We start from the raw sequence: 11387 nt of genomic DNA on the forward strand, positions 1-11387 counted from the left end.
TGCGCGGGGGTACAGACGGTGATGAAGGAGACGTACCCAAACGCTCAGTTTGTTCACTGCTACGCCCACCAACTGAACCTGACCCTGCAGCAACTGTGTTCAGCAAGGATGAGCATCCTGAAGGTGTTTTTTGCAGATCTAACTGCTTTTTCCACTTTTTTCTCCGGTGCTCCAAAACGTGTTGCAGCTCTTGCAGAGGCAACACAGAGACGCATCCCACGGCCACCGGCTGTGAGATGGAACTTTAAAAGCAGAACTGTGAACGCGGTTTGGGAGACCCGAGATGCACTACTTCAGTGTATGAAGCATATACGCGCACAACCAGGATGGGATGCGGTCACCATAAGTGAGGCATACGGCCTGTCAAAGAAACTGCGGGACCGAGCATTTATGCAGCTCCTGGAGTTTTTTTCGTTGCTTATGCCAGAAGTGGATGTTCTATACAACACTCTGCAAAAACGAAGCATCGATGCACCTGGGATCAACAGCGCGCTCTGCCGTTTCAAGGAAAATGTTCAGAAAATGAGGCAGAAAACTGATGCATTGGCCGCCACTGCTCATGATGGAACAGACGAGCCAGGCCGACGAGTCAGCAGCACAGCGCCGGTGATGAAGGAGGCTTGTGACACAGTCATCTCACAGGTGGAACAGAGGTTCTCTCAGAGTGACCATTTGATCGCTGCAAAGCTTGTTGACAGCTCATTCTTCCCACAGCATGTCCTGTCATTTCCTACACCTGAGCTTGACTGCGCCGTGAAACTGTGGCCTGCGTTGGGAAACAAGGAGAAGTTGAAGTCTGAGCTGACCACGCTCTACCGCCACAGTGAGCTTCACACTGGAAACACTGCCCTGTCTCTGTTGAAATCCATTCACGAGAACAACTTGGAGGAAACGTTTGCTGAGACTGTTATTTTGGTCAAAATAATAGTGACAACTCCGATGACGACATCCGAGTCAGAGAGGAACTTTTCCACCCTCAAAAGGATAAAGACTTTCACTCGCAACACCATGGGACAGCCGCGACTTAACGCATTGGCCATGCTTTCAATTGAAAGCCAGTTGATCCAGCAACTACAGGACTTCATCCCCAAAGTGATAGACACATTCTGTCAGAGGAAGGAGCGCCGTGCCGCTTTTCTTTTCAAGTGAGCCTTCAGCTTTGGTAAGTTCATTTATGTCATATATTTTGTTGATCTTCTGTGTTTTGCCTCTGCTGGATCGATTGATATTGTGACCTCGATGATGAGTGTCTGTGTTTTCCTTATATTTACAGTCTATGGTGTTTTAATGCTAAAGCATTACGGTTGTTGTTATTGTTAAGAATTACTTTGTGATGGTGACCTTTACTCCATGTATGAAGGTGCATTACTATGACATCCCCACGCTGTGTACGTAAATGTATGCGCTCAGTGTTGCTCCTGTGGTCTTCAGTATGTAATTTGACACTCCCCCTCTCTCTCTCCTCCCCCCCTCTCTCTGTCCCCCCTCTCTCTCTCTCCTCCCTCTCTCTGTCCCCCCCCCTCTCTCTCTCTCTCTCCCCCGACCTCTTTCTGCCCCCCCAGTTTTGTACACCTAGAAACGCCACTGTGCACAAGTAGTGGGTTTCTAAGTCACCGCCATTTATTAGGTTAACATATGTGCAAAGAAGCTTTTCCACCGAAATGTCCGTGGACTCGTCAGTCATGAGCCCCTTGAATGTTGAGTTATTTAACTTTGCAATTAAATCCTCCTTCAGCACATTACGGCGCACTGCATGTCCTGCACTATGTCGTTGTGAGGGCGTTCTCTGAAACGCGTAGTTCTGCCAAGGTTTCACTTCACTGCAGAATGCACAGTTCATTCAAGCTTTTGTTTTTGTGAGTCAGCAACAGTTCTTTTGCCAGGTAATACACGTTCCTCTTGGCCGCAATTACCGCCTTTGATCTGGCACAGACCATTCGATTAACGGCAACTTGAACGTTGTTTCTTCGTAAATGCTGTGCATCTAGCACTGCTTTGTGATCCACCCCCTTTATGTGCATCTCTATAGTCTTCACCCTGAAGTTGGACGTCCCCGCGGTGCTTTTTTTCCCTTACACATAGTGTGCAATACATTTGATGACTTTGTTTGTTATAGCACAACCACGGGAACTTCATTTTCCAGGTTCCGACAAACTTCCTTTTGTTGTGGCTGACCGGTTTCTCTTCGTGGCTTATGGGTCTAGAAGTGACATTGTCAGATGGCGTAGGCTCTGGGTGGGGTGGGAGGCTAGATGACGAAAACTCCGGCCTCGGGGCACCTGCACGGGCGGGGGATGCTGGTGGAGACTAGGATGGCGGCAACTCAGGCTCGGGCTGATAGCCAACGGCAAGGCTCGCTGGCAGTACACTTTTTTCCGTCACAGGAACCGGCTTTGCTGGCGGCGAAAAAAATCCCACCAGCCTCCTTTGCCCCTCCAACAGAGGGATGTCATTTTCCTTTTTGTCATTTAAACCAGGGGTTCCCAAAGTGTGGGAAGGTGAGCCTCCCCTCAGAGAACATAATCACAGCCGCGCCCCCACTCCCAATTATTATTGCTATTATTATTATTGTTGTTGTTGCTATAATGCAGGGGTATTCAATTGCATATCAAAGAGAAAATGTAAGGTGAGAAAATGTCATAAAATGCTCTGTTTTCGCTACCTTCCTATTTTTTGATTGGCTGAGCGTCACCTCCTTAAAACATTAAACAATAGCTTTTTTAAACCTCTTTATCTTTATGTTTTAAACATGTTGAGGTTAAGGATGGCAGCTTCCTCATACGTTGCACTCGGAGAGAAATAGTTGAGACGGAGATGTCTTTAGCAGCAGGGAGGAGTAACGTTTCACCAATGTTGTGAGGTTTACCTGCCTTAGCTATCCGTAACGCCACTCGGTATGATGCTTCTGTTGCCTTTGTATTCATAGTGCTAAATGTGTCAATGACATTTTTCTGTGACTGCAATTCCTTGGGCTTCCGGTCAAAAAACTCCTGTGGCTTGGTCACCAAACACGGGTGTTCCGTCTCAATATGACGCCGGAGTTTACATGGTCTCATACTATCATTAGCTAGCACCTCGTTGCAGATAACACACTGTGGCAGTGGAGTGTCATCAGGACCGGTCCATGAAAATCCTAGCTTCAAATAATCATTGTCATACTTCCTCCGTTTTCTGACAGACGCTGTCTCCTCTCTCACTTTAGGTAACTTCACTAAAAATCTATCCATATGTTGCCGCTCGCATAAAGTTAGCTGAAGTTAACTAGCTAGATTTCACTGTTTCTCTTTCTTTTTTTTTAAGCTCTCTGGCGCCCCCAGGGGAGGCGCGCCTCACACTTTGGGAACCCCTGATTTAAACGATAAAATTGTCGATCTCTCGGATAAATCTTTTTTTTTGGGCCGCCTCGGCTCGAGTTGAGGGCGTTCCGAGCTGAAAAAGGGCATCCAATGACGGAAAGACGGCCCCCTGGCGGAAACACTGGCTCAGTCTCTCTCTGTCTCTCTTTCTCAGTCTCTCTCAGTGTCTCCCTCTTTCTCACTCACTCTCTCTCTCACACACAATGTGAAGATGTCCTGTTCTAACCTCTCTCTTTCCTTCCTTCTGTACTCTTCCAGCAGCTCTGGGTTGCTGTACACTTTCTCTCTGTGCTTCACCACCCTCACCTTGGAAGCTGCCCTTTTCCTTTCCACCTTTTCTGAACTTAATTTCAAGAGGGATTCAGTATTCATTAAATAAATTAGATTCAAATAATATACAGTATATAAATTATTTCTTTATAGTTAAAGCTCACCATACATAGCTGCACACATTTCTTTCATTACCGCAACAATTTTGTTCATTACCGTAACAGCATTACGGTAATGAATGACCATAACACTAGCTAGCATAATAGTTAGCATAGCCATGATGCTACAAAAGAAATATTTGCACTATCATTCTGGCTCTATAAAAGCTACTTTTCTATTGATTTTGGAATCAATAACTTTAAAAAACCATTATCTAATACCCCATTACGGTAATGACAGTTAGTAGTGTACACTGGGGTGTCAGTAAATGGAATCTTTAACATATCTATAGCTTGACCTTGAAAGGACATCTTACCTTGTAGCCATCTTGCATCTTCTCTTCCATGCAATGCATCATGGGTAAAAAAAAAAAACTAATTTAAACAAACAGGAATTGTAATGGGGCCAAATCATGGATGTATAATAAGAACTGGATACAGCGTGGGAGGCGGGGCCTCATTCATTCCTATGAGAGTTGCTCATTAGCGCATGATGATAAAATGGCACAACTTTTGAGAGAGTGAAACGTCACAGATTACCCGGCATGCCTGAGAAGTACCCGTATGTGCGCTCATAGCGCATGCGCAACTTTAACCAAAATGCTCGTTCACATCAAGCACGTCAATTTGCGTACACGTAACAGCACCGCGCGTTCATGACAGCATGGTAATGATTTGTTATTAAGATGGATTTGATATTAACGAGGCGGCAGTTAGCGGCTAGCTAGTCATTATGCTAATGTACACATCAATCGTTATGTACTTATATTACGCTGTAACAGGATCTAGTGATATCCAAGCAACAGAGCTTCATTTAGCATGAAAGAATGATTGCACTGTATATATATATATATTTATAATAAGTAATATTAACTTTATTTAATACAACATTTATGGTACACGATTTAATCATACAGCCCATGTAGTATGATAATGAATTATAGCAAACGTGCAATATATCCATTATTACAGCTCCGTGGGATGGCAGTAAGACGATATGGGTCCGTTCTTATTGTGCATCCATGGGTAAAGATAAACGCAACTCACATTGGTTTTTCAAACAGCATCTCTGTAAACTACGTGTATTGTATTCACTGAATTTCACTCTCTGCCTTTAACGGCTCGTTGTAGCTCCAATAGCTCCAGCCAGAGCCTGGCTTCAGCACCCTTCCTGTGAGCACAGTGTGCTCTGATTGGTCGAGACACGTAACATGAACGTGCCGGGCGGCGCGGTCCCGTGGGTTAGATGCGCGTTCATAATGCAGAGGGAAATAACTCTCAGAATAACGTTATTAGCACATTATTACAACTTGAGGAACGAATGTTTTTAATAAGGGCTATACAAGTGTTCATACTGGGTAGTTTATTCAGTTTTTAAAAAATTATCCAACGATTTACAGACCACTCTTTCCCCATGTAAGTCAATGGGAAAAAGTGTTTCCGGGCCTGGCAACCAAACGGAAGTGTAGTACCGCCGTTTGGCCAGCACGAATATTTTCATCTGAGTCCGGCGCACTTCCTGGGGTCTTGGGCCAAATAGGCAGTGCATCGGTAATGAACTTCACATGCTCCGGACACACACATTAATCCAAAAATATTTTAATTCATAAATCTTAGACCCAAAATAATTATATTACCAGCAAGAATGTACCATTTCAACAATTTTTTGTATTTATTAAATTGTGCAGATTTATTGTGATATTTTTGGGGTTAAATGTAAAAAAATAAACTCATTACGGTAATGAATTTCTACATGGAAAAATGGTGAAAAAAATATGAATTACTACCTCAACTACAAAAATAGCAATAGTACCACATACAATACACAATGCAGTTTGATATAGAATTGATTATTTTGATTATTTTTGTAATTTTGTCTGTCAATTCCTCACAGACATGACCAAAGGTGGTTTCGTGAGAATCACCCAAATATAGGAAGTACTTGGCTGGCAAAACTGAGGTTTGGTTGAGGGGTTTGAAGGGGCACTCCTCTGAATGTACACATACGTTCAGTTAACTTGGAATGAAGATGCCTAATCAGCCTATGAAAACAAAACAGTTGTCTTTAGTGCATCTGAAGGGAGCTTTCCAATGTCAGAATAGAATAAAATGATTATGCCATCAGGGGCTATCAAGTAGAACTGTGGGAAATGTTGTATCCAGTGTTTTGGGGGTGTGGCTCTTACTAGGGGCTTAAAAGACGGAAAGTAAATAAAGTCAGGTTTTTGTGGGAGGCCCTCGATCAGAAAACACACATTTTTTAACAAAATTATGTTATAGATATTGGGTGGATAAAGGTGTATCCAGGAAAGAGAGTATTACAAACAAATTGTGTTTTTTTAACATAACATGTAAGACAATCTCGAACCCTCCCAAAAAAAAGTACAAGCATGGAAAATGTCCAATTTAAAATCAGTCTCTCCCAAGCAATATGATCTTGAGTTATCAGTTTCTCTCTGATCACAGGTTCAGAGCAACCTGTCAAGTACTTAGGTAAAACATCTCGTTTCCGGAAGGGAAACAAAGTGACAACAAGCCCACCCTTCAATCAGTCGTTTGCATTGATCTGTGATGCACTAATCCTATGCTTAGTTCCATCCCATAAACACAGGACGATAAAGAGAATCTGCTCTGTACAGCATTAGGGCTTTAGCCTCTGCTGTGTGTCTGACTTGGCAGCTTTAAGCCTGGAGGAAACCTTTACTGAGGGAGCCCAATCAGTCTCCATCTCCTGGATCAATATCCATTAGTGTGTAGAGTGCATGTGTGTGTAAGTGTGTGCAGACCTCATCCTGGGTGAATGGGCCTGAGTCATAAATGCAAGCCCTGGATCAGATTTCTCTCCCCCCTTTCTTGCACTAACACACGTACACTGCAATGCTCATTCAAACATACAACCCAACCTCTTCATTCATGAAGTGCCTTTTTTTCCCACTGTGAATACCACACTATCAACAAGTAATAACTTTATGAAATCAACACTCCATCAGCCTCTTAGTCACCAGTGTAGCCAAAGATATGTTTAGCGTAGATAATAACTTGATGATTGACAACATGCCACAACAAAACTCCCCGTCTCAGAGCTCTGAGGCCGGGGTATTAATTCCAGTCTGGAAGGCAGGGGAGAGAGATGAGGGGAAGCGCATTTTTTTTAATAAGTTGTCATTATGCATTAGGACTGTGGCCCGACAAGAATAAGGGAGGGAGAAAACATGGAGCAGACATTGGCGAACGAACACTAGGACAGCAGGCAGTCGGACAGAGAGAAGGGAAGAAAGCAAAGAGGGAGGACATGGGAAAGACGAAGAGTAGGAATGCCAAAGGATGGAAAAAAGAGATGTGGAGCTGGGAATGGAAAAGCATAGCCTGTGGCAAGACACTCAAACCTGTGCATGTCAAAACAAGATTCTTAGATCTATAAGGAGGAAGTTCACGAGCAAAACAAAGAGGCGGGGAGAGCCAGAACGTGACACTGAAGCCTTCCAACGAGCTCATTGCACAAAAGCCATTGGTAGACTATACACAGGCCTGTGGTGGTTTCACTACTGGGTTGAACTCTGAATCTGAAAGAGTTTCAGAAAGGATGTCTTACTTTAAAACTGTGTTTGAGTTGAAAAACTGTACAGCAACTGCTTTTTGCACTTCCTGTATATTCTCTGCTTCTCAGAATAGAAAACAGCCCTTGTCTGGTTTTGTATGTTTTGCTTGTGCAGACAATAATATAAATACTATGTGACTGCAAAGAAAGAATACAAAAATGGTTTGAATGCATTCAGTGCCAGTTTAGTTTTACAAAACTTTAAAGAACTACAGATTGGGTGTAGTACCAACAAGACACAGAGCAGGAAAGTGTTACTACAGCCATTTAACATGGTATGGAGACAGATGATGTACTTTAAAACAAAAATCTAATCCCTCTTGGCCAAATCCAGTCTGCCGTGTACAGTAAATATCGGTCCACGGTTATCATTATCTCCAAATGTAGGTGGTCTTGTCAATCACTCTCGTGTTGCGCTCAGTGACATAACAGTAGTACTGATGGTGCCAGGTTCTCTCGGGGAGAACAACAACACTAAGGCCGCAGCTAACAATAATCAGCCGTACCACCTGAAAAAACGTGGGTCATATTTAACATAAGGACCTGCTCAGTGACACATAATCATTGCTAAGTGTAGCTTTAGGGGTTTGTTTAACAAGGTCTGTTGTTTTTGGAGAAAAAAAACATATACTCCTAAAGTCCTCAAGCAGCTTATGATAGCATTTTGACAACACATGGTTTATGATTGTAGCTGAGTGCCAGTGGGACATTTGTAGGTTTAAGGACACAAACACATGGATTCCAATGAACTGTCAGGTTTGAGTTAAGATCTCGTTTAAGATCAGATGTAGTAGAGGTCTGGTTAAGGCCTGCTTTGTCCAAAGTGCGGGTCTGTCCATTACTGTAGCGAGAGTAATGGGCAGAGAATGCTTCAAGTACAGACAGGCCTGACATGTTAATCATTCTAATTGTTAAATATTTGTGTGATTTTTAATTACACCGGCAGCAGAATAATAAAAGTGTATTTTTATGCAAGACAGACACAGATTTATTTTGTATTTAATCAACAATATATTTTTTATTATTTCAGAAGGATCCCCACTGCTGCTCTAAAAATGTAAGACAGACAAAAACAATTTATTCGTGTCACTTCTTCTGTTAAACAAACCAAAAAAAGTCAATTTAAGTGCTCTATTAGTAAATAAAAAGCTATTTCTAAACTACAATATGAATCTACAGCAGATGGCATTGTGGTAATAAGAGGAGGCATATCTAAACATTTTTTATTATGCTACAAATTAGCAGCAGATTTGATTAACAATGAGGCAGAAGGGCTGCAGCTGTGCACCATCAACAAAACATACAAAGTGTGGATGCAAGTGAGTTACATGATGCCTCTCGCCTCTCTCCATGAAAGGAAGCCATCGGATCAGCTCAATACGGATACTGAACTTCCCTCTGTGGCTTATTATCTCGCTAGACACAAAACCACAGGAGCCAGAGGCTGGATGTCAATACTCTGCATTCTCCTGCTTGTTTACTCCCCTCCAACTCTGCTTCAAAATCTCACTTCCACCACAAAAGGTCCCACATGTGACAGTGCATTTCAACTGCCAGGGTTTTGGCTTGGGAATGCATTCCTAGTTTCTGTTTTTCAATTTCTCTCTTATGCCACAGTTTCATATTTGAGTATCGCACACTTATGCAAATGTCACCTGGCGAAATAAACTCCCCACTACTACTACTACTACTACACATATAAAACACAAGCTTCAGCTATTGATCCATGGATAAACTTGTTTTAAATGCATATAAAAAGTAAGCTGCCAAAGAGAGGGGAGTTTTATGATGACACTGGCAGACATGACAACAGGCACCGGATCTAATTCACTGCTAGCTGACACTGAAAATAGCTGGAGGGTTATCTGGCATTTCCAAGTGCAGCCCATAAGCTCACAGACAGGCATTCACCCATGGATCACTATTTAATGCAACTGTATCTCAGGAAACTCCAATTACAAACATTGTGTTATTTTTGTACAAAACACTTACACTGATATGGACATGGAAATTAATAGAAAATAAAATATTCTTAAACAGTTTCATAATGCAAAGTCTGCTGGGTAGAATAAAACATCTATATATTTCTCAGATCCCTTCATTTTTATTAGGACCACTTGAATTCTCATTTAAAACCCGTTTAAGGGCCATTGTTGCAGCCTTTAAAAATCACTGTAGGCCCGTGTTGGGACTTCAAGTCACAGTCCTTGCTGATTAATTAGCCTACTTAGCTATTGTTAGCGACATGAACATGCAAGTTTCCCACATATAATAATGTCTATAAGCAATAGTTCATATGTAAATCACTGTCACTGACATTCTCGGGTGTTATAACAACCAACAGACCGTGTTATTGATAATAGGCAGCCCTTTTTGGCCTTGATAGCTATGTTGCAAAGCTAGCTTATCCTGCACAGTGCACACCCAGGCTCTATGTGCCACGCCATGTATTGTTTACATTGCTTCCACAGTTCTGCTATTTTCTGACAGCACAGAAAACGACAAACAATAAGTCATTGGGATAGTGTATTTAAAATACACCAATACTGTATTATGTTTTGTATTGAATACACATTCAAGCTGTTCAGATACACGAGAGCTTTGTCAACTCACTGGCAGGCTAGCGATGCTAAAGTAGCTAGCATGGCTAACCAAAGCAGACAGCCAGGATTCGCTGAATCTGATTCAGGATCACTAGCTCACATGCTAATACTGGAAGCTAATATTGAAACTAGTTATGAACACTCAAGTCCATTATCGGACAGCTCTGACCTGCTTATTTTCCTTCCTCTCGGCAACGTCTACATGTTATGCACTGGATATATAAAACATAATATATAAGATATACGGATTTATATCTGCGTTTTCATTTTAATTAGAAAAAGTTGCTTGGATTCAATTGTGATGGGGTCTAGCTGTACGAAAATCATATGTTTGCAGTCCTTGTGTTTTCCTCTTTTCTTACATTTACTGGGTCAAAAATACACTTTACAACCTAATTTTCACACCTGTCAGTGGTGTTAACGAGCTTAAGGAGTGTCATGGAAAGATAAAAACACAGAATAATGTATTTTTAAAGAAAAGTACACGGAGAGCTTTGACAAATCTAGGGGAGGTGTCCGAAGATGGAACTTGGAAAATTAGCGATGTAGCTAACGTTGCCCTGGCTACACCACTCTGAATCAAATACTGAAGCGTCTGTTAGATAAATGCATTCAAGAAACACATGTTAAGTGATTTCCACGACTACGTTAGTCATTGCTATATGTTGTACACTTCATTCACAACAGTAATTGGGCATTTTAATCCCTATTTTTCCCTGTACGAGCACCCAATGTCCCTAATTTGTGCACCAAGAGGAGCAGCTTCTCAGTAAATACTACTCCGACTATCCATCTCCTTTTTCGGCTTACCGTTCTTGAAGAACGCCGCAATTTCTCCAGCGTCCTTCGTCGTTTCCTCCGCTCCTTCCCCGGAGCTCATGGTTGCCACAACCCGGACCTGGAGCTCAGAGTCTCCCAAGTAGATCCCCCAAAACACACGACAGAAAGATGGCACAAAATCACTTCTGTCCTGAGAAAAGCTTGATTAAAGACACAGAGACTCGTAGTAGCTAGCAGTGCCATCTGCAAACCTCCATCTTGGGGTAACGTAATTGGAAACGATCAGCCGGGGGGCACCGGGTTCCTCCTCGGAGTGAAGCCGAGGGGAGAGTAGCTGTAGCTGGGAGGAGGAGGAGGAGGAGGAGGAGTAGGAGGAGGAGGAGGGAGGGGTCGCTGCTCGGTGAATCTCCGTAAGCTTTCGGAAATGTGCAGACGGTGGGTCATCAAGGACCGACGGCAGTCATCGTGTGGCCGATTTACAGTGAACAGGGGTGGAAGAAGTACTCAGAAATTGTATTTAAGTAAAAGTAGAAAATACCAGAGAGTAGAAATACTACAAGTAAAGTACAATAGCATTAGCATCAAAATACCTTTGAATTGAAGTGGAGTAGAAGTCAATGTT

The 11387-nt window shown here is 42.5% G+C and overlaps 1 protein-coding gene across 5 annotated transcripts in view; it reads right to left on the reverse strand.

Annotated features, from left to right (window-relative positions):
• Positions 1–11100, reverse strand: part of LOC117563062 (triple functional domain protein-like) — a 108173-nt gene extending 97073 nt beyond the window's left edge. For 4 of the 5 annotated variants that reach the window (XR_004571652.1, XM_034241225.1, XM_034241224.1 and 1 more), the window contains exon 1: positions 10796–11100. Coding sequence is in view for 4 of the 5 variants with exons in the window: in XM_034241225.1 (XP_034097116.1) it covers positions 10796–10865 (70 nt within the window). In the remaining variant the exon portion in view is untranslated. The remainder of the gene's footprint in view (positions 1–10795) is intronic. The other variant, XM_034241223.1, reaches the window with a different exon arrangement.
• Positions 11101–11387: the final 287 nt, after the last annotated feature.

This window comes from Gymnodraco acuticeps, unplaced genomic scaffold, assembly GCF_902827175.1.
Source record: "Gymnodraco acuticeps unplaced genomic scaffold, fGymAcu1.1, whole genome shotgun sequence".
NCBI classification, from domain to species: domain Eukaryota; kingdom Metazoa; phylum Chordata; class Actinopteri; order Perciformes; family Bathydraconidae; genus Gymnodraco; species Gymnodraco acuticeps.